Source organism: Phodopus roborovskii, unplaced genomic scaffold, assembly GCF_943737965.1.
Source record: "Phodopus roborovskii unplaced genomic scaffold, PHOROB, whole genome shotgun sequence".
In the NCBI taxonomy this organism is placed as follows: Eukaryota; Metazoa; Chordata; class Mammalia; order Rodentia; family Cricetidae; genus Phodopus; species Phodopus roborovskii.
In genome coordinates this window covers 10,530,211-10,549,443 of record NW_026126578.1, presented here as the reverse complement: position 1 = coordinate 10,549,443, position 19,233 = coordinate 10,530,211, and the positions used below count along the sequence as shown (strand labels likewise).

The window sequence follows — 19,233 nt, the reverse complement described above, 5'->3', positions numbered from 1 at the left end:
AGTGGTTAAGAGCAAGCCTATCCTACTTCCGCAGAGGACTCAGGGTCAGTGCCCAGCACCTACATCTATTGCTTCATAAATGCCTATAGCTCCAGTTCCAGGGACTCTGACACCTTCTGACTGCCTTGGCCACCACCTACATGCTCATGGTACACATAAACTCTGTAGGCATACACTTACATACACATAATTAATAACTTTATAATTTAAATATCCTGAGCATTTTCTTTATATAGCCATTGTTTTGTTATTTGTGTTTCTAACTCAGGAGCTGTTTTATGTTATACTATATTTTTTTTTATAATTGATGGTTTAACAGTTCTATATACTGCACTACATTGAATAGCTGTATTTAGTTTTAAATTTAGCTTTACCATCTCAATAATTCTGTACCATTGAATGGAACCCAGGTCTTCTGTAAGATCAGTGAGTGCTTTGAACTGCTGGGCATCTCTTCATCCCATGTCAGCCTACTCTGCAAATTCAGTACCCAAAAAACGAGTCAGCCCCCACACAGAGCACTGTTGAGAACTCTGGCCAGCTGGCATTCCTTCACCAAGAGCTTTCCCTGCCTGCTTGCTTTCTGCATCACCACTGACTCTGGACTTGGCTTTTATTTTTTGTGTTGCCATTCCATCACTGTCGTTTGTCTCTGATGCCTGCATGGTCCCAGATGTGACCCTTAGTGTTGAGTGTCTTCTATGCACACCCCATTCATCTGTTAGCATGGGCTTAGTTTTTTCTGACACAACAGGTGTCCCAGGATGACATTGTCCTTTAGGCCTGGAGTCAGGTTTTGAAGATGTGCTAGATACTAACTTCCCTTTTGAATAGTTGTCCTAAAGTATAAATTGTTTTGTTTGTTTCTAGCAGTCTTCCTGTTCTGTTAGTGGTTTGCGAGGGTGTCATTAGGTAGCTGTATGAGTTTGCTTAATAGTTATTTGTCATCATTCTTTTGTGCTGTCATTTTGGGAATATGACGGTGCTGTTTGTCTAGTAATGCTAAGGAATGAGCTCTAGGCTCTGCACAGGTTGGGCCAGAGTTCTACTAACACTCTACCCTAATCCACTTTCCTTTGAATTTCTATTTGGGCACAGCTTACTGTGAGCCCAGGCAGGCTAGAACCTTGAACCCTCCTGCCTCAGCCTCCCATTTCTTTGCATAGTGGGTTGACATTTCTAGAATAGCTAAGTCCTGTACAGTTTGAATTAGTTTTTATTTATTTGAAATACAGGCTGTGGATGCCCAAAGAGGAGAAGCAGGTGGATGTGAACACTGGTCGAGTACGTCGGAAAGCCATCTTTGGAGACGCAGAGGACGAGTCTGCAGACGAAGACAGTGAAGATGATGAAGAAATGTCTGAAGGGGAAGAAACGGAAAATGGCTCCAGTGATGATGAAGAGGAAGAGGAAGGTGCTGAAACCACCAGCTGTAAATACATGACTGTGAGGGGGAGCAAACGACCAAAGCTTGAGGAGCAGGAAGAAGACAGTGAGGCAGACTTGCCAGCGTTTGCCGACAGCGATGACGATCTTGAGAGGAGCTCTGGGGAAGAGCAGGAGGCAGAGGAAGCAGACGAAAGCAGCGGAGATGGCGAGTCTACTGCCGGGGAGAGAGACAGCGGGGCAAGACTGTCCGAAGCTCGTCAGTGTAAGGACCGGCTGGACGCAGTGAGAAAAGCAGCCCTCACCACTTCTGATTCTGGTCACTGTACTGCCGAAGAGGCATTTCCATCGGAAGATGAGTCTGAAGGCTGCGGGCTCAGTTCGGAGGAGGAGGGAGACTCAGAACACAGAGGGGCCGGCAGAGGGAAGCTTGCAAGTCCTCAGGGGCGCAGTGGGCGGAAACTTGAGTCGGAGGTTGATGAGACCAGTGACATTGAAAACTTACTCCAAGAGGAAGAAGATCACAAGGAAGAGCATAGCAGCTCCGTGGAAACGTCAGGTAAACACTCCACAGAAATGCCAGGCATCCTCAAACTGTTGTTGTCAGTGGGATGTTTACATTTTCGAGTCCGATCTCTGGATTTGCCAAGTACTTATATGTGTCATGAGTGTGTTTTAGGATGAGTGAACTTTGGCGTTTGAGGCAGAGGCCAGTGAGCAGTTGTAACTGGTGTTGGTCTTTTAGGTGCCCTCAAGTGGAAGGAAGACCTTTCCCGGAAGGCGGCAGAGGCCTTTCTGCGGCAGCAGCAAGCAGCTCCAAATCTTCGGAAGCTGGTTTATGGGACAGGTAAAGAACTCTGTTCAGAGCTCAACGTGCTTTAGGTTCTTAGATTATTTTCTAAAAAGGAAATGAGATTAGCAAAAAGATTGGGATTATACTTTTGACCCCCATTATTTCTGGCTATCACGTTTTATATATTTACCAGATATTTTAAAAACAGATTTTAAATTTACTTACTCTCTGTGTGTGTACGGTGTGAGAGAGTACTGATGCCAAGGGTATGTATGGAGGTCAGAGGACAAAGGTGTGGAGTTGGTTCTCTCCACCCTTTTATGGGTTTCCTTAGGTCACCAGACTTTCAGTCAAACATCCTCACCTTCGAGCCTTTTATTGACCTTGGCAGACGTTTATAATCATGTCACACGGACCATAAATTGTTCTTTTTGTTTGTTTGTTTGATTGGTTTTTCAAGATGGGATCTCTGTGTGTATCCCTAGCTGTCCTGGAATTCGCTCTGTAGACCAGGCTGGCCTCAAACTCACAGAGATCTGATTGCCTCTGCCTCCCGAGTGCTGGGATTAAATTTGTATGCCGCCACCACCACCCAGCCATAAATTGGTCTTATAACATGTTGCTCAGTTGTCATGAAAGTTTTAATGAGAATATTGTTCATTATATCATTTTATAAAGTCCTTCACGAGATTTGTTTTGTTAAATTTAATGTTAGGAACATATTTCTGCCTTTGAAAGCTCCCCCTCCTCCCATGAGAATGAGAAGCCCTGTGTTCTCTTTGCCCATGTTAATTAATTTTTTTAGTTTATTAAACTTGCTTATCAGTTCTTTTTGGGAGAATACAGAAATAAGTTGCACTGTGATAAGAAAATTGATTTTCATTTAGATTTTGCCTCCAGATTTTTAGTGACAGGAAGTTCTAAGGGAACTCTGCGTAGAAAATCTTCTGTAAGATCTTTCCCTTTAAATAAATGGCTTCCCTTCCCCAACCCCCAGTATTTCACTCCACAGCTCTCTTGCTGCTTTGTAAGAGGATAAGTCTTCAGACACTTTAAGTGGCAGCTTTTTGGCCTTTTGGCTCTTTGTGGGTCAGTGGCCAAGGGACATAGCATGTCTATAAAGAGTAGGAACCACGGTTCCTTGAATTCTAAGGTGTGTGTTTTAATTAGTTCAGGACAAGGAGTCTTCTAGGATTGAAGTTTTATTTTCACCTTTCTCTTATGGTGGTCTCTTTAGTGATGGAGGATAACGAAGATGAAGATGGAGATACCGTTGAAGAGCTTGGAGGGCTGTTCCGTGTTAGCCAGCCGGATAGAGAGTGTAAGCACAAGGCTGACTCTCTGGACTGCTCTCGGTTTCTGGTGGAGGCTCCTCACGATTGGGATTTAGAGGAGGTAATGCTGAGCGTCTGTTTGCTTGGGAAGAATTGGGGCTGGAAGTACACCAGTGGCCTGTGGACACCCAGTCCCTACCACCCCTCACCTCCCACCACATTCAAATCTGTGACATAATTAAAGAACATGTTCTGATTCGGTATTGCATATTTGTCACTGTAACGGATCCTTTCCCCTTATCAGTGTTTCTGGCAATAAGCAGTGACGGGTGCTGAATTTAACTGGACTTGACTCCATAGTTGTGGTGGAAAGGAAATGCTCAGCTTTCAGCTACTGGTGTGAAAGCATCGCAGCCGCCCCCCCCACCCCCGTTTTTTTTTTTTTAAGCTCAAGATTACTTTGTTTCTCTGGGATCCTCATTGATTCCAAATGAATTTTAACATTTTACTTCTATTTCCGTGAAGAATGTTGTATTTATTTTCATTGGAATTTCATTGAGTCTGTAAACAGCCTTTGTAGGATGACCTTTTTCATAATATTAATTCAACCAATTCATGTAAAGTGTCTTCACTTTCTAGTCTCTTTCTTCAGAGATTTGAGGTTTTCATTGTAGAGGTCGTTTGTCTCATTGGTTAGGTTTATTTATCCCAAGGTATTTTATTGTCTGTGATGCTATGGTTAATGGGAGTATGCCCATGTCTTTGCCAGTATGTTTGTTGTTAGTGTATAGACAGACTTTTTTTTACTCCGTCACTTTGCTGAAATTGTTTCTAGAAGTTTTCTGGTGGGACTTTTTGGGATCTCATGTCATTTGCAAATAAGGCTCTTTTGACTTCCTACTTGTACCCTTTCATTTCCTTCTCTTGCTTTAGTGCCCTGGCTAGTGCTTTGGGTGCAGTATTGAAAAGGAGTGGGAGTAGTGGGCAGTGATAGGTTTCTGCAGAGGCAAAAGGCCAGAGCGGGCTAGAGTGAAAACAGATAAATACAGGCTTGTTGGGTGGTCCCAAAGGATGGGACCAGAGAAGTGGTGCCCAGCCTAGAGTAGGGAGCATTTATAGACTTAGGAGGGGTGATGACATGCCAGCTAGGAGCTGGGATGTCGCCCAAGTGTGGTCAAAAGCTAAGCCCCCGGGCTGATACTTGGGTAGGCTGGCCATGTCAGAAAGACGGGTTGCATTTGTGCTTTTGGTAACATTCCTTTGTTCTTTCAGTACAGGTGGGTTGGGGGAAGTAGGGCAGATGGGGTTTCCCAGCTCGGGCAGGGGTTCCAACTGAACAGGCAGCTCTGTCTCATTCCTGATTTTAATAGAATTGCTTCAAGCTCTTCTCCCATTAGGATAGTGTTGGTGGCTGTGGGTTTGTTTTATATAACCTTTATTATGTTGAGATGTGTTCCCTCCAGTCCTACTCTCTAGGACTTTTATCAAGAAAGCATGTTGGATTTTGCAATAGGTCTTTTCTGCATCTATTGATGATCATGTGTTTTTTTTTGTTTGTTTGTTTGTTTTGTTTTGTTTTTAAGTCCACTTATGTGATTTATGTTGAACCATACCTGCATTTCTGGGATAAAACTAACTTACTTGATCATGATAGATGATCTTCTTCATATGTGTTTTTATTTGTTTTGCTAGTGTTTTATTGAGGAATTTTGCATCTATGTTTATCAGGGATATTGGTGTGTAGTTTTGTTGTATTTGCCTATTTGGAGTTTGTTTGTTTTTTGAAACAGGGTTTTTCTGTGTAACATCGATGGCTATCTATCCTGGATCTGGAGTTGTAGACCAGGCTGGTTTCTTGAGTGCTGGGATTAAAGGCATGCACCACCACCATCTGGCATTTGCCTTGTTTTGATCCTAGAGTAATACTGGCACCTTGAATGAGTTTGGGAGTGATCGTTCTATTTGTTTTTGTATAATTTAAGATTGCTAAGTAAGGACTGGTTATAAATTTTCTTTGAAATTCTAGTAGAATTTTTCCTGAATCGTCTGGGTGGGGACATTTTTAGTCAGAAGGAGTCTTATTACCCCTCTGTCTCCTTGTTGGTTGTGGGTTTAAGTTGTTTCTCTCCTCAGGGTTTAACTTTGATCCTTTGGATGGATCAAGAAAGTCATCCATTTCCTTCAAGTTTTCCAGTTTAACAGTACAGATTTTTTTAAAGCATTCCCTTAGAATATTCTAAATTTGTTTGTTGTCTGTTGTAATGCTTCACAGTTTACCTCTAATTTTGTTAGTTTGGTTCTCCTTTTTCTTTCCTTTGGTTATTTGGGCCAAGAATCTGTTGTCCTTGCTTTTCTCAGAGATCCTGCCTTAAAGTCATTGATTCTTTGTGTTGTTTTCATTTCACTAATTGCTACTTTGATTTTTATTATTTCTTGCCTGCCATCTGCTGGATTTAGGTTTGGTTTGTTTTTCTTGAGTTATATCAAGTCATTTATTTGTGCTCTTTCTGACCTAATGGGCACTCAGAGCTCTAAACTTTCCTCTTAGAACTGCTTTTAATGTGTCCCAAAGGTTTTGTGGTGATGTGTTTTTCATTTTCATTTTGTTCCATGAATATTTTTGTTTCTTCTTGATTTCTTCTTTGACCTATCCATCTCTCAGTAATGAGTTGTTAAATCTCCATGAATTTAGAATTTATATATTTACTGGATTTTTGTTTGCCATCAACTTTTATTGTATAATATTGGACAGGATACATGGAGTTACTTCAGTTTTTATCTATTTGTTAAGGTTTGTTTTGTGACCAAGCATGTGTTCTGTTGTAGAAATGCTTCCATGTGCTGCTGGGTAGAATGTGTGTTTGGCATTTGGGTGGAACATTCTGTAGGTATCTGTAAGATCTGTTTGATGTCATTTAATTCTGAGTTTCTCTCTCTCTCTCTCTCTCTCTCTCTCTCTCTCTCTCTCTCTCTCTCTCGCCTATTAGAGAAAGTGGGATGTTGAAATCACCTACAATAATTAGGTTTGTGTTAATCTGTGTCATTAGTGTGTTTTTCTTTTTTCCTTTAATTATGTCTATGGATGTTCTCTCTCTCTCTCTCTCTCTCTCTGTATGTGTGTGTGTGTGTGTGTGTGTTTTGTCCATGGGGCAGACAGACATCAGAATGGGCCTGGAGTTACAGATAGTTGTTTGGCACAGTGTGGGTGTTGGGAATGGAACTCAGGTCCTTTGGAAGAACAGTCAGTGCTGGTTACTTCGGCTGCTGAGCCAAATTGGGTGCAGCAGAGTTTGGTTCATGTGATATTTTCCTGATTAATTGATCCCTTGATTAGAATGAAGTACTCCTCTTTGTCTATTCTGATTATTTTTGGGTTGAATTCTATTTTTATCAGATATTAGGATGGCCATGCCTGTTTGCTTCTTGATCCCATTTTTTGGGGAATACTTTTTTCCATCTTTTTACAAGGTGGTATTTTTAAACCTGAGTTTCTTGTAAATGATAAATAAATGGATTTTTTTTTAACTTTTTATTTTGCATTAATGTTTTGCCTGCCTATATGTCTAGATCCCTTGGAACTAGAGGTAGATACAGCTGTGAGCTGCCATATGGGTGCTGAGAATTGAACCCTGGTCCTCTTAGGAGTAGCCAGTGCTCTTAACTAATGGGCCATCTGTCCATCCCCTTGGGTTTTGTTTCTTTTTTGTTTGTTTGGTTTTTCAAGACAGGGTTTTACTGTTTAACAGTCCTGGCTGTCCTGGAACTTGATTTGGTCTTGAACTCACTGGAGATCCTTGAACTCACTGGAGAGGAAAGGAGTGTCTCACCAGTCAAAGATGGTTCTTGAAGAAAGCAGGTTCAAAGGCCATGGATCTGGAGCTAGGCTTGTGGGTGTTGACGTGGTAACCATTTTAGGAAGGGATGTGGAGAATGGGAGAGGGAGGAAGTGACTTATCGGCAGTGTTGTCTGAGTAACAACGAGGCTTTGTGGGTCTGTGGTCTAGAACTAGCCTTTGTGTTTTCAGATGACAGAGAGCAAGGGTGGTGGCATCTTAACTAGGGTTTCCCCTGCTGGGGTAGAACGCCATGATCAAAAACAACTTGGGGACGAAGGGTTCATTTCTCCTTAAATGTCATAGTTCACATCCAGAGAGGTCAGGGCAGGAACTCAAGGCAGGAACATGGAAGCGTGGATCTGTGCAGAGGCTGAGGAGGAGTACTGCCTAGTGGCTTGCTCCCCATGGCTTGCTCAGCATTCTTATAGCACCCAAGTCCACCAGCCCAGGGTGGCTTGCCCGTAGGATGATCCAGTCAGGGCATTTTCTCAACTGATGCTCCCTCTTCCCAAATGACTTGTGTCAGGTTACATAGAACTGGTCTGCACAGACTGAAAGGGCAGAATAGATTTAACAGGCAGTTCAGGTGAAGAGGGCTCAAGTCTAGAACTAGGCTTGATCTCTTGCAGATGGCTGCTGGTTGGCACAAGGGCAGGGAAGGGGAGAAGTCATTTTCCCAGGAAAGGTAGCTAGGGAACCTAATATAATTATTTATTCTTCGATATTTCAAATATATATGTACAGTGTATTTTGACCATATCTACCCTACAATGCCTCTCCTCAATTTCATGTTCTTTATCTATTTATATCTTTAACTACATTCGTCCTAAAGATTTAGCCCTTGGTTGAATCCTAAGGAATAGAGTTAGAAAAATCATGTAACTGCTCATCTTATTTATCTCAGTGTTATATACAAAACTGTATAAGAAAAGTATGTTAGTTACTGTTGATAAGATTAGAGAAAACAAGGTTTTTTTCCTCCTATATTTATTCGTCATTCCTTTAAAAATCAACTGTACAATTTTTCACTCCCACCAGTAGTATTTGTGGGTTCTAGTTTATTTACATCTTCAAAGGTTATTTTTTGTCAATCTTTTTTTATTTTAGTTACACTAGAAGGTGTGAAATGTGTCATAATATTGATTTTCATTTCTCAGCTAGTGCTGTCAAGCATTGTTTCAGGTGGTCGATGTCTATTTGTCTATATACTTGCTCGTACTGTTTGGATATTTAGTTATAAGAGTTGTTTATGTTTTCTGAGTACATGTCCCTTAGTAGTTTATATATTCTGAGTATATGTCCCTTCTATACATGATTTGCAGACATTTTTCTGCTATTCTGTAGGAATTATCTCACACTTAGGTAGAATGAATGTAATCACAAAAATGTGTATTTGCTTTCTTACTAATTTTTGAGGCAGTTTCTGTGTATTCTAAGGTGGCCAAGAGCTCACTGTGTGGTCCAGACTGAACTTGAATATTCTCCTGCCTCAGCAAATCTAGTGCTGGGATGATAGTTATGTGCTAGGATTACAGGGCCAGTTTGAAGTGTCCTGAGAAATATTTAGAGGCAAATTGCTCTAAATATTATTTCTCAAAATAATTTCTCAAAAATAGTTGTTTTGTGTAAATGAACTAAGTGCTGGTTTTTCTGTGTAAGGTTATGAACAGTATCAAAGATTGCTTTGTGACGGGAAAGTGGGAAGACGATAAAGATGCAGCCAAGATCTTAGCAGAAGATGGTAAGTAAGGACTGCATACTCTCTTTGTATGTTTGAGTGTGCACATGCCTCTGGGAGCAAGGGCCAGACAGTCTTAGATGTCATTTCTTAAGTGGTGTTCCTTCCTTAGACACTGCTTACCCATTTATTTGTTTTTGGCTTGATCTCTTACATCCCTGACCTCACTAAGTATGGTAGGCTGGTTGCCTAGCAAGACCCAGGGATCCAGCCCCCTAACTGGGATTGCAGCCCACTTAGCTCTTGTTTTGTTTTACATGAATTCTAGGAAGAGAGCTTAGGTCTTTGAGCTTGCAAGTACAAGCGCTTTACTAATAGACATTCTCATGCCCTTCATATTTTTGTTATTGTCTTACAGTCAGGTTGAAGATTGGTCAGTTGTCATTGCTGTTGGGAATTGACAGATAATACCCTGTTTTCTGTCTTTGGCTGACCTATTTGCTATATAGGGACTTTAAAGGAAAGTGAGAAACCTCCTGTAGCTTTTGTATGTAGATATTTTATGTACGGGGGTGGAGGTTGTCTTCAACATGTTTGTTTTAGTAAAAGTAATAGTCATGGGAAATTCAAAGTAAAAGGTACATATTAATAGCAGGAAATTTTAGAAAGAACATATACTAAAATTCTTCTACACATAAAAGACCTTTAACATTTTGAGGTCTTTCTTTCTACTCTTTTAAAACTCTGTATGAAGTCTTGTTGTCTTAGGGTTTCCCCTGCTGGGATGAAACACTATGACCAAAAACAACTTAGGGAGGAAAGGGTTCATTTCAGCTTACAGCTTGTAGTCCATCATCCAGGGCTGTCAGGGCAGGAACTCAAGCCCAGGACCTGGAGACAGGAACTGATGCAGAGGCCGTGGAGGAGTGCTGCTTACTGGCTTGCTCTGCCTTCTTCATTAGAGCATCCAGGACCACTTACCTACAGGTGGTACTGCCACAGTGAGCTGATCTGTCCCACAGCAATCATCAATCAAGAAAATGCTCCATGTGCTTGCCCACAGGCCAGTCTAGTGGGACATTTTCTCAATTGAGGTTCCTTCTCCTCTCCAAAATGACTCTACCTTGGGTCAAGTTAACAGAGCTAGTCAGGATACCTGTAATCATACTTTTAAATCTAGCATTAATTTGCTTGAAAGATTTTGCTTTTATTTTCTGGGTACCATACCTCTTAAGCAGTTTTGTGTTTTGTCAGTTTTACAGAGCACTGCTAATGTAAAAAATTCAAGGTTATCCTGGGCAACTGAATAAGACCCTTCTTATCATGGAAAAGGCCTGAAATGCATCTCAGCAATAGAGTGCTCATCTAACATAAGCAAAGGCCTTGAGTTCATTTCTGGTATTACACATGTACACCTGCACACGATAGCACACATGCCCTCAGAACATGCTTTTCAGACAACTCTTGGATCGCCTTTTGTAGTTCATAATGACCAGGTTTTTTTTTTTTTGAAGGCTATTGTATGTGTGCTCTCATTATTCAGCATTGAGTACTGTGTATAACCTTTGCACTGGGGTTTAGGAATTTTTGTAAATGTATTTTTAGTTTTCCTTGTATAAATACTTTGCCTGCATGTATGTATGTGCACTGTGTGTGTGCCGGGTTCCCCTGAAGGCCAGAAAAGTATGTCAGATGCTCTGGACCTAGTGTTACAGAATTTTGTTATGACAACAGTGTCTGATGATGTCCCTTTTTATCCCCCTTGTGACATAATAAAGCTACATGGCTAGCATGTGTGTGGAGGACAGAAGACAGCCTGCAGGAGTTGGTGGGTCCTAGGAATGGGTCTCAGGTCCTCAGGCTTGGCAGCAGCCCCCGCTACTTACTGAGCTGTGTCACCATCCCTGCCTGTTACATTTTATTTATTTTTTTAGTGTGTAAATTTACAACAGTTCTAGTTATATACTTACTTTTACAGTTTTTATCATGAATAAGAGCTTCCTATCTGTATGAATGTATCTTAATAACAGTAAGTATTGCCCTCCCAAAGCCATTCTTAACTTGTCTATTTTAAAGAGGACAGCGTCTAACTGAACCTACAGCTGTAACAGTGAACAATGAACAATGAATTAATGAACTCTTCCTATGAGCTCAGCATTGTTTTGAGCCCTAATTTTGTTCCAGGTTCTATACTTATATAGTCTTAGCTTTCCCCAGGGCACAGTACACAATGTGTTGTGTTGGTTTCTGTCAGACCCTTTATGTGGGCTGTTGTCAGGCTATCTCTTTTCACTTATTCTTTGAAATGTTGTTTTGGAGTTGACTTTCAAGGCTGCTCTTGTATTTTTTCATATAGTGTTCATTACTTAGACATGAAAGATAGTGAGGTTTCAATTTTTGGGTTCATTTACTTTTCCTAAGGTAATAGTGAAATGTTTTGGGTTTGTTTGTTTGTTTGTTTTGGTTTTTGGGTTTTTTTTTTAGCCATGTAAGTTTAGGACTCTTGGCATGTATAGAGATGGACATAATAGAGATGAAGTTTGGAATGCAGAACACAGGGTCGGCAGGTGGGCAATGCTAGTGTCACAGATCAGACATGTAATATAAATGCTCTTTTTCAGAGGAGCTCTATGGTGACTTTGAAGACCTTGAAACAGGGGATGTGCACAAGGGAAAACCGGACCCGGATACTCAGGTACAGCTTTGATGTAGCTCTGCCAGCTTCATGCTGAGAGATCTGCTTTGGGAAGTGGAGCTCTTGACTTCCCTGTAAGATGGACAGATAGCTTCCTAAAGAGTGGCAGCCGATGAACAAACTGCTCATTTGTACAGCTTGGGGATGATCTCTTCTACCCTCCTCCCCCGCTGTGGTCATTTGTCAGGTTCGTGCTTTTTATTTGTCTTTCTTTTGCCAACATTCAGTGATGAAATTTAAAAGCACCGTAAGGGAGTTCTTTATTCTTCCTGACAGTACTTTGAGCAGTGTCTTGGAGCTTCTGGCTAGGAGACACTTGTGTCATGCGCGTTGCCACACCCAGCCAGACTAAGAAGGGAGTAGCACCAAAGTCTGTTCGTTCAGGGCCATAACAAAGAGTTTTTACACTGCTTTGTTTGTTTAAAGAAAGTTCTCCATCAGCGTCTCAATACTTTTTTTTCTGGAAATTTAAGAGTGAAGATGCAGAAGAAGACGTTAAGGAAGACACTGACCCATCTGAGGAGGAAAGTGCCAAGAAAAAGCATCTGAGTAAGAAGAGAAAGTTGAAGGAGCTATTTGATGCAGAGTACGATGGAGGAGAAGGAGAAAGCACATATTTCGATGATCTTAAGGGTGAAATGCAAAGACAGGCACAGGTAAGAAAGCAGTCCTTGACCACCTGCCTGCCGAGGCAGCGCCACCTGCTGGCCGGCTCCCCGGTTTGCTTAGCTTGTCCAAGTTGAAAATGTGTGGTGGGGTTCTTCAGACCTTGCCTGTTTTTTCTTGTCACTAGGAAAGCCTCAGCACCACTTTTGTAGCAAAGCCCCACATGCTCAGGAACCAGTAATGACTGGCCCCTGCTTCTGAGGAACAGTAAAGAAAGACAGAAAAGTTAAGGGAACATGGGAAGAGAAGTCACTTGTCCTGGGATCTAGTTTACATTTTGTATGAAAGTCAAGAGACATCAACACAATTGAAAAAAAAATCAGAACTGCCTACGTAGATAATGCCCGAAGAATGTTAAAAACCCTCAAACTATGTTTATTTCAGGCCAGAATGTTTGTGGCCTTGAATTTAGATGTGTTAGCTGAGCTCATTTCTATATCTAAGCAGTACATCACATAAAAACCACCTTAAAATTTCATTTACAAAGGAAAAGTGTTTTCTGTACATCTGTCATCCTCTAGTACTGTCTGCCATAGTGCTTTGAGACCCATCTCTTGCTGAACCCTGCTGAGGCTCTCTTGTAGTTCCCAAGCCCATTCACGCCTCCCGTCTCCACCCTCCACAGAGCTGAGGTTGTGGGCATGCATGGCCAAGCCTGACTTTGTCTGTGTGTTCTGGGGGTCCAAGCTACGGTCCTCATGCCTGCACAGCAAGCACTCTTACTCACTGAGCCAGTTCCGCAGCCCACTAAAGAAGGGGCTCTAAGATGAGGAAGTAAACCAGCTTGTATATATTTTCACTTAAATAAATTTTATTTTTAATCTTGATACTTTGTAAGTTACATACTTTGAAAAAAAATGTAACTTACAAAAATGCAGAAAGTTATCTGCCATTATAAGGATAGCCAAATAGGACTCGCTTTCTCAAGAAGTCCACACCCTGACTTGTAGCTGCACACTGCCTATCTCTCTTAATAGCTAATAAAGTCTGTAATTTAACCTCTCTCTAATTGCCCTGAATGGTTCTTAATGGTCTGGCTTACCTAAGTGGGGGCCCCTTAAAAGGAGCGGCTACTGGCAGCTGTGCTGGGCTGCATCTCTTGGCTCTGGCATGTTGATTGGAGACGGTGCAAGTGTAAGTTCAAATTCTGGTCACTTGCTACTTTGAATGAGTAGCTATGTGGCTTATGTGCACAGAGTTCTTTCCAGGAGAGTTCGAAACATCTCGGTTGTTCAGACAGGGGTTACGTGTAAAGGCAGGTGCAGATGGGAGAGGAGTGTGCAGGAGATGGTGGGGTGCTCCTTCCTAAGGCCGTGTGAGGTGGTGATTTCACCAGAAGAGATGCAAAGCTGCTCACACAGCCGATGGGGAGTTGCGTTGCCCTCTGTGTGGAAGAACTGAGAATTCCTTTGAACTTGCAAATGTGGTTGCAAGCTTTGCTCGTCTAGACCTTCATGTAATGAGAAGTGTCTCCTTTGCTGACTTTAGCACATGCTAAGATTGGAAGGATAGAGATTAGTGTGGCTCCAGTGTGACAGTGTTTCCCGAGTAGTCATAAATTAGTGGCTTCCAGTCTGTATTGACTTTTGACAGGAGTGACTAAAAACACAGAGATAATTTTTGTAATCTCTATTTCAAGCCATTTACAATTTAAAATCTTGTGGAAAGTTGTAAGAAGTCCATGTTTTCCTGTGAGTGATGTGGGGCCTATGGAAGGTTTTGGGCAGGAAGAGGCAGCCATGATCACTTCTCTTTGAAAGGATGCAGGGATTAGCTAAGTTGGGCTAGAGGTGGCAGTGTAGGTGGTGAGGTCTAGATGTAATTTTTTTCAAAGGATGGATCAATAGGTTTTCTGGTGGATTATATATATGTAGGGATAGAGAAAGGGTCGGTTCTCACGGTAGGGTAGAAGCCTCTAGGTAGTGTAGCTTTGTTTGAGCTGGTTAGGTTAGTGATGATGCTCAGACAAGCGGTGTTAAAGTTTGATCAGGGCCTGAATACACAGGGCTCAGGCTCCTTTAAGCCATAACGTAGCTTGGGAAGTAAGCTGAGAGGGAGAATAGGAGTAAGGAGTATGTGTGAGTGGAAGTGGGGAGTAGGGCTAAGAGTGGCCAAGAGACAGAAATTTCAAAGAGCAGGTGTGCCAGAAGCCCAAAGTATATACTTCAGATCTTATTGCTATAGAAGTATACTAGGGGAGGTAGCAACCACTGGATAAGGCATGGCGAAGGTCTGCGGTGACTGACAAATGCTCCCATGCAGTAGCAGGTGAAAGCAGCAATGAGGAAAGCAGCTAATGGTCTGGAGACTAGAGTTTTGATCAAAGTGAAACAGAAATGGAACAATAGTTGGTGAAGAAAGGGGACTCAAAAGGCTTTGAAAAAATGAGAAAAGTAACGGAAGGAAGATTTTTGGGGGAGCCAAAAGTTTGGCATTGAATAGAGGTGTGGTTAAATAATTTGTAGATTGACTCCTGTGGTGCCCAGCATCATAGCCACGTGCCACATACAAGTGCAACTGAAGAACTGTATTGTAAATAGTATTTAATCTTCATTTATGGTCTAGCATGGTAGCGTGCAACTGTGATTTCTGCACTTAGAAGACTGAGGCAGGAGGATTCGAAGCTCAAGGCTAGCCTGGATTATATAGCTCTTATCTCCAAAAAGGTTTTTATCAAGTAATTACTTGTCCTTATCCACAGTGCAGAGCTATAATAAAGGGCTGTGAGGATACAAACAACAGAACATAGATGACTGGAAGCAGAAACAGCCATCAGCAAAGAGTGATAAGGGAAGATGGATTGGCTGGTCTAAGACTGATGATGAGCAAAGTTACATAAAGTGATTGACAGAGTTGGGAGAGTCAGAGTTTAGCCAGGACACCATTTGCTGAGCAGTGTTCAGAGATCCCTTTGGAGTCAGTGGCTGTGACTTGGAACAACAGAAAACACAGTTGGTATATGTCTTAAAGTATAGCGGTGAAGTGGATATAACTTTTTATTACAACAAAACATAAATTGTTGTGTTCATGGTTCCTTTGTATTTTTTTTTTAAATTTAATTTTAATGTTGATTAAGAATACTGGTACTGTGGGTTTATTTTGCTTCTGTTTTTGTTCCCTTGTCTTTTCTGTAGCTTAATCATGCTGAATTTGAAGATCAAGAAGATGAAACCAGAGTTCAGTATGAGGGTTTTCGTCCTGGAATGTATGTCCGAATCGAGATTGAAAACATCCCCTGTGAATTCGTGCAGAACTTTGACCCACACTACCCAATTATTCTGGGTGGTTTGGGCAGTAGTGAGGGCACTGTGGGATATGTGCAGGTGGGTGCCCTTCGATGCATGCTTGGAGACAGGTCATTTGGTTGTACACTCTGTTTTATTGAATGTTTATGTCTCCAGATGCGCCTCAAGAAACATCGTTGGTATAAGAAAATCCTCAAGTCTCGAGACCCAATTATTTTTTCTGTAGGATGGAGGAGGTTTCAGACCATTCCACTGTATTATATTGAAGACCACAATGGCAGACAAAGGCTTCTAAAGTACACCCCACAGCACATGCATTGTGGAGCAACTTTTTGGGGTAAATTGTGATTATAGTAATTACAAGATCAGTTTATACTATTTAGGCTTATAGTTTTGTTCTTTTCCTGCCATGAAACCCCAACTTAAATATTTGTTTCTTTGAGAAGGGGTTGGTATACTATTTTTTCTTGTCTGTTTCCTTTAAGGTCCTATCACCCCACAAGGAACTGGATTTTTGGCGATACAGTCTGTCAGTGGTGTAATGGTAAGTATCAGAGATACATTCTTTATCAATTATTCAAATGAACTAGAGACTGAACTGAATTCATGAAGCTAAGTTGAAAATCAGCTACTTTTAATATGTGCCAGTTACCTTGGTTTTTTGTTTGTATATTTTTTGTGGGGGATCTTTTTTTTTTTTTTTTTTTTTTTTTTGTCTTTATCCTCCCCCCTACCGCCCCCCCCCCCAGCTGAGGACAGAACCCAGGGCTAGGCAAGCACTCTACCTCTGAGCTAACCCCCAACCCCACTACTTTTAATATGTAATACTTTAGTTTCTCCTTATTTTGTATCTTCCTGTAGCCTTTGCTCCCCCTCCCTTCCTCCCTTTTCCCCACTCCCCCACACTTTTTTCTAATAAGGTCTTGATGTGTAGCTCAGGTTGGTCTAGAACTCACAATCTTCCTGCCTCAGTCATCTGAATGTTGGAATTCCTGCCTGGCTTTCCTAAGTAGAGTATGGGAGTCATGAGAGAGGGAGAATTATAACGACACTGATGGCATTGTATATTTTTGTGCCTTGTTTGGACATATTTAAAAACAGTATTTAATCAGTGTTCACTGGATGCTAATTATTATAGTACATTTTGTGGACCCATCATAACCCTTTAGAGGATGCTGTCCATTAGGGGTGATGTGTGGGCAAAGTATGTTCAGAGTTGTCTTTGACTGGGCAGAGCATGTTTCATTTATTAGCTCTATATAACATATGAGAAAAAAGAATAATAGACAGTCTACCTAGAGATCTAAAAATCTCAATTTTAAATGTTGGAATTGAATTTGCCTTTTCCTTTGGTTCTGAATTGATCATTGTTGTGAAACTGTTACCATGAAATCACTCTCAGGAGAATGTTCCAGTCACCAGCAGTGGCTTATTATACTTAAAAATCCTGGTTTACAACCAGAGAGCTGGAGGCAGAGTTCTGGGATACCCTCTGCCGCCTAGTTGGTGAGCCAGGCTACATTAAACCGTTTCTCAAGCAAACAAAACTCTTAAGTAAGCACCTAGTAAGTAAAGAAATGAAATTCTGTCTTTTGTAGCTAACTGTTTAAATGAATGGAATTTTGGCATTATTATATCACAGAGAATTGTCATTTTTCTTTTCTGCTATTATTATTTTCAAATTTTGGTGCTTCCTTTTAGCCTGAATTTCGGATTGCTGCCACTGGAGTTGTCCTTGACCTGGATAAATCCATAAAAATTGTGAAGAAATTAAAGCTAACTGGTTTTCCTTATAAAATATTCAAGAATACCTCATTTATTAAGGTCTGTATATCCACATATTCATATGCTATAAATTATACATTGTTAAGGAAAGAATAGAATACTCTTTATTTACCTGAAATGTTTGAATTTTCTTCTCATGTTTTGAATTGTTTTTATTTTTGCAAGGGTCTATCTTTGGGTAGGAAACTTAAGTCTAACTACAAGTTCATCTGTGTGTCATGTATACATTATTCACAAGCATGAATGTAATAAAAGACCCAGAGACAGATATTGGGATTAAAGCTGAAGATCAGAGAAGTGGCCAGCCTCTAGAGAGTTCTTACCTGTACCAATGCTCAGACTGAAGGAGCCATCCACCAAACCTCAGACTGCTCCCGACTGCACTGCTCCTCAGACTCACTGACTGTAGACCGAATACACGGTCCTCCTGTCTCCACCCGCCTGAGATTCCTCTCTAGTGCTGGGATTAAAGGCATGCACCACTACCACCCAGTTTGTATGGCTAACTAGTGTAGCTGCTGAGATTAAAGGTGTGGCTACCGCTGCCTGACCAATTAGTGGCTTAGGTGTATGTGTGGCTAACTAGTGGTTTAGCTCTGCATTTTTATCTTCAGACAAACTTTATTTGTTAGATTACTAACAAAATACCACTACACATGAAGGTCTTGTTGCACAGTGTTCTACGTGTGCCCTTGTTTTGACCGGAAATCATCAAATGGGGTTAGAGAACAGATTTTCCTGTACTTCTAAAGTACAAGTTTAGAATTTTATTTGAAGTTTTGATCTTTGAAATTTTTGTTTTATTTATATTGATTTGTACTGTAAAGATACTTAGCTACAGTGTGACTATCCCAGAGCCAACACAGACTCACCCACTGGTTTTATTACTTTAAAACTGTGTTAATAAGGGAAAAAATCCTAAATTTGTCTGATTGTTGAGTAGAAAGTAGACAAAGCAGTTTACAGCAAACAACAAGGTTACAGTAGACTGTACATTCAACTACACAGTGTTTAGAGAGGGAAGTTTGAAAGTTTCATTTGGGAAGGAGTCTCTATTAAAGACACAGAGCTGAGATCATAAGGATCATAAGGTGGAGCTCCCTGATAGAGTGCTTGTGTACAGAGGGAGACACTTAGTACTCAGTGATAGATTACTATATACAGAGGGAGGCACTTAGTACTCAGTGATAGATTACTATATACAGAGGGAGGCACTTAGTACTCAGTGATACAGTGCTTGTGTATGGAGGAGGTACTTAGTACTCAGTGATAGAGTGCTTTATACAGAGGGAGGTACTTAGTACTCAGTGATAGAGTGCTTTATACAGAGGGAGGTACTTAGTACTCAGTGATGCAGTGCTTGTATATGGAGGAGGTATGTAGTACTCAGTGATAGAGTGCTTTATACAGAGGGAGGTACTTAGTAATAGAGTGCTTGTAAAGCCTAGAGTTTGGTTCTCAGCACTGCAAAAATGAGGTTGCCAAGGCTCTCTAGGCCAGTTCACACCCATAAATACTCTTTTCCATTGTAAAGAGTTATTTCAGTGAAAATAAAATTGAGTGGTATACTTTTGATGTTGGTAATTTCACTTTTACTGAAATTGGTTTTTGTTTTGGTAAGGTATATATGTGAGTGTTTTTATTTTGTTGCTTGTAGGGAATGTTTAATTCTGCCTTGGAAGTAGCCAAATTTGAAGGTGCTGTCATTCGAACTGTCAGTGGAATAAGGGGACAAATCAAGAAAGCACTCCGGGCTCCAGAAGGAGCATTCCGGGCCAGCTTTGAGGACAAGTTGCTAATGAGTGGTAAGAACTCTTTGTGTTACCATTGTAATTAATTCTAGCTGTTGTTGATTAGGAGTTTTGATCTTCAGAA

At 41.1% G+C, this 19,233-nt stretch overlaps 1 protein-coding gene across 1 annotated transcript in view; it reads left to right on the top strand.

Moving 5' to 3' along the window:
* The window catches only part of Bms1 (BMS1 ribosome biogenesis factor), a 33,384-nt gene that overhangs the window by 10,721 nt on the left and 3,430 nt on the right, over positions 1–19,233 (top strand). The window contains exons 10-20 of the mRNA XM_051203529.1: positions 1,236–1,945; positions 2,132–2,233; positions 3,417–3,574; positions 8,949–9,030; positions 11,589–11,662; positions 12,136–12,318; positions 15,463–15,651; positions 15,730–15,910; positions 16,059–16,117; positions 17,275–17,397; positions 19,016–19,163. Of these exons, the coding sequence (XP_051059486.1) occupies positions 1,236–1,945; positions 2,132–2,233; positions 3,417–3,574; positions 8,949–9,030; positions 11,589–11,662; positions 12,136–12,318; positions 15,463–15,651; positions 15,730–15,910; positions 16,059–16,117; positions 17,275–17,397; positions 19,016–19,163 (2,009 nt within the window). The remainder of the gene's footprint in view (positions 1–1,235; positions 1,946–2,131; positions 2,234–3,416; positions 3,575–8,948; positions 9,031–11,588; positions 11,663–12,135; positions 12,319–15,462; positions 15,652–15,729; positions 15,911–16,058; positions 16,118–17,274; positions 17,398–19,015; positions 19,164–19,233) is intronic.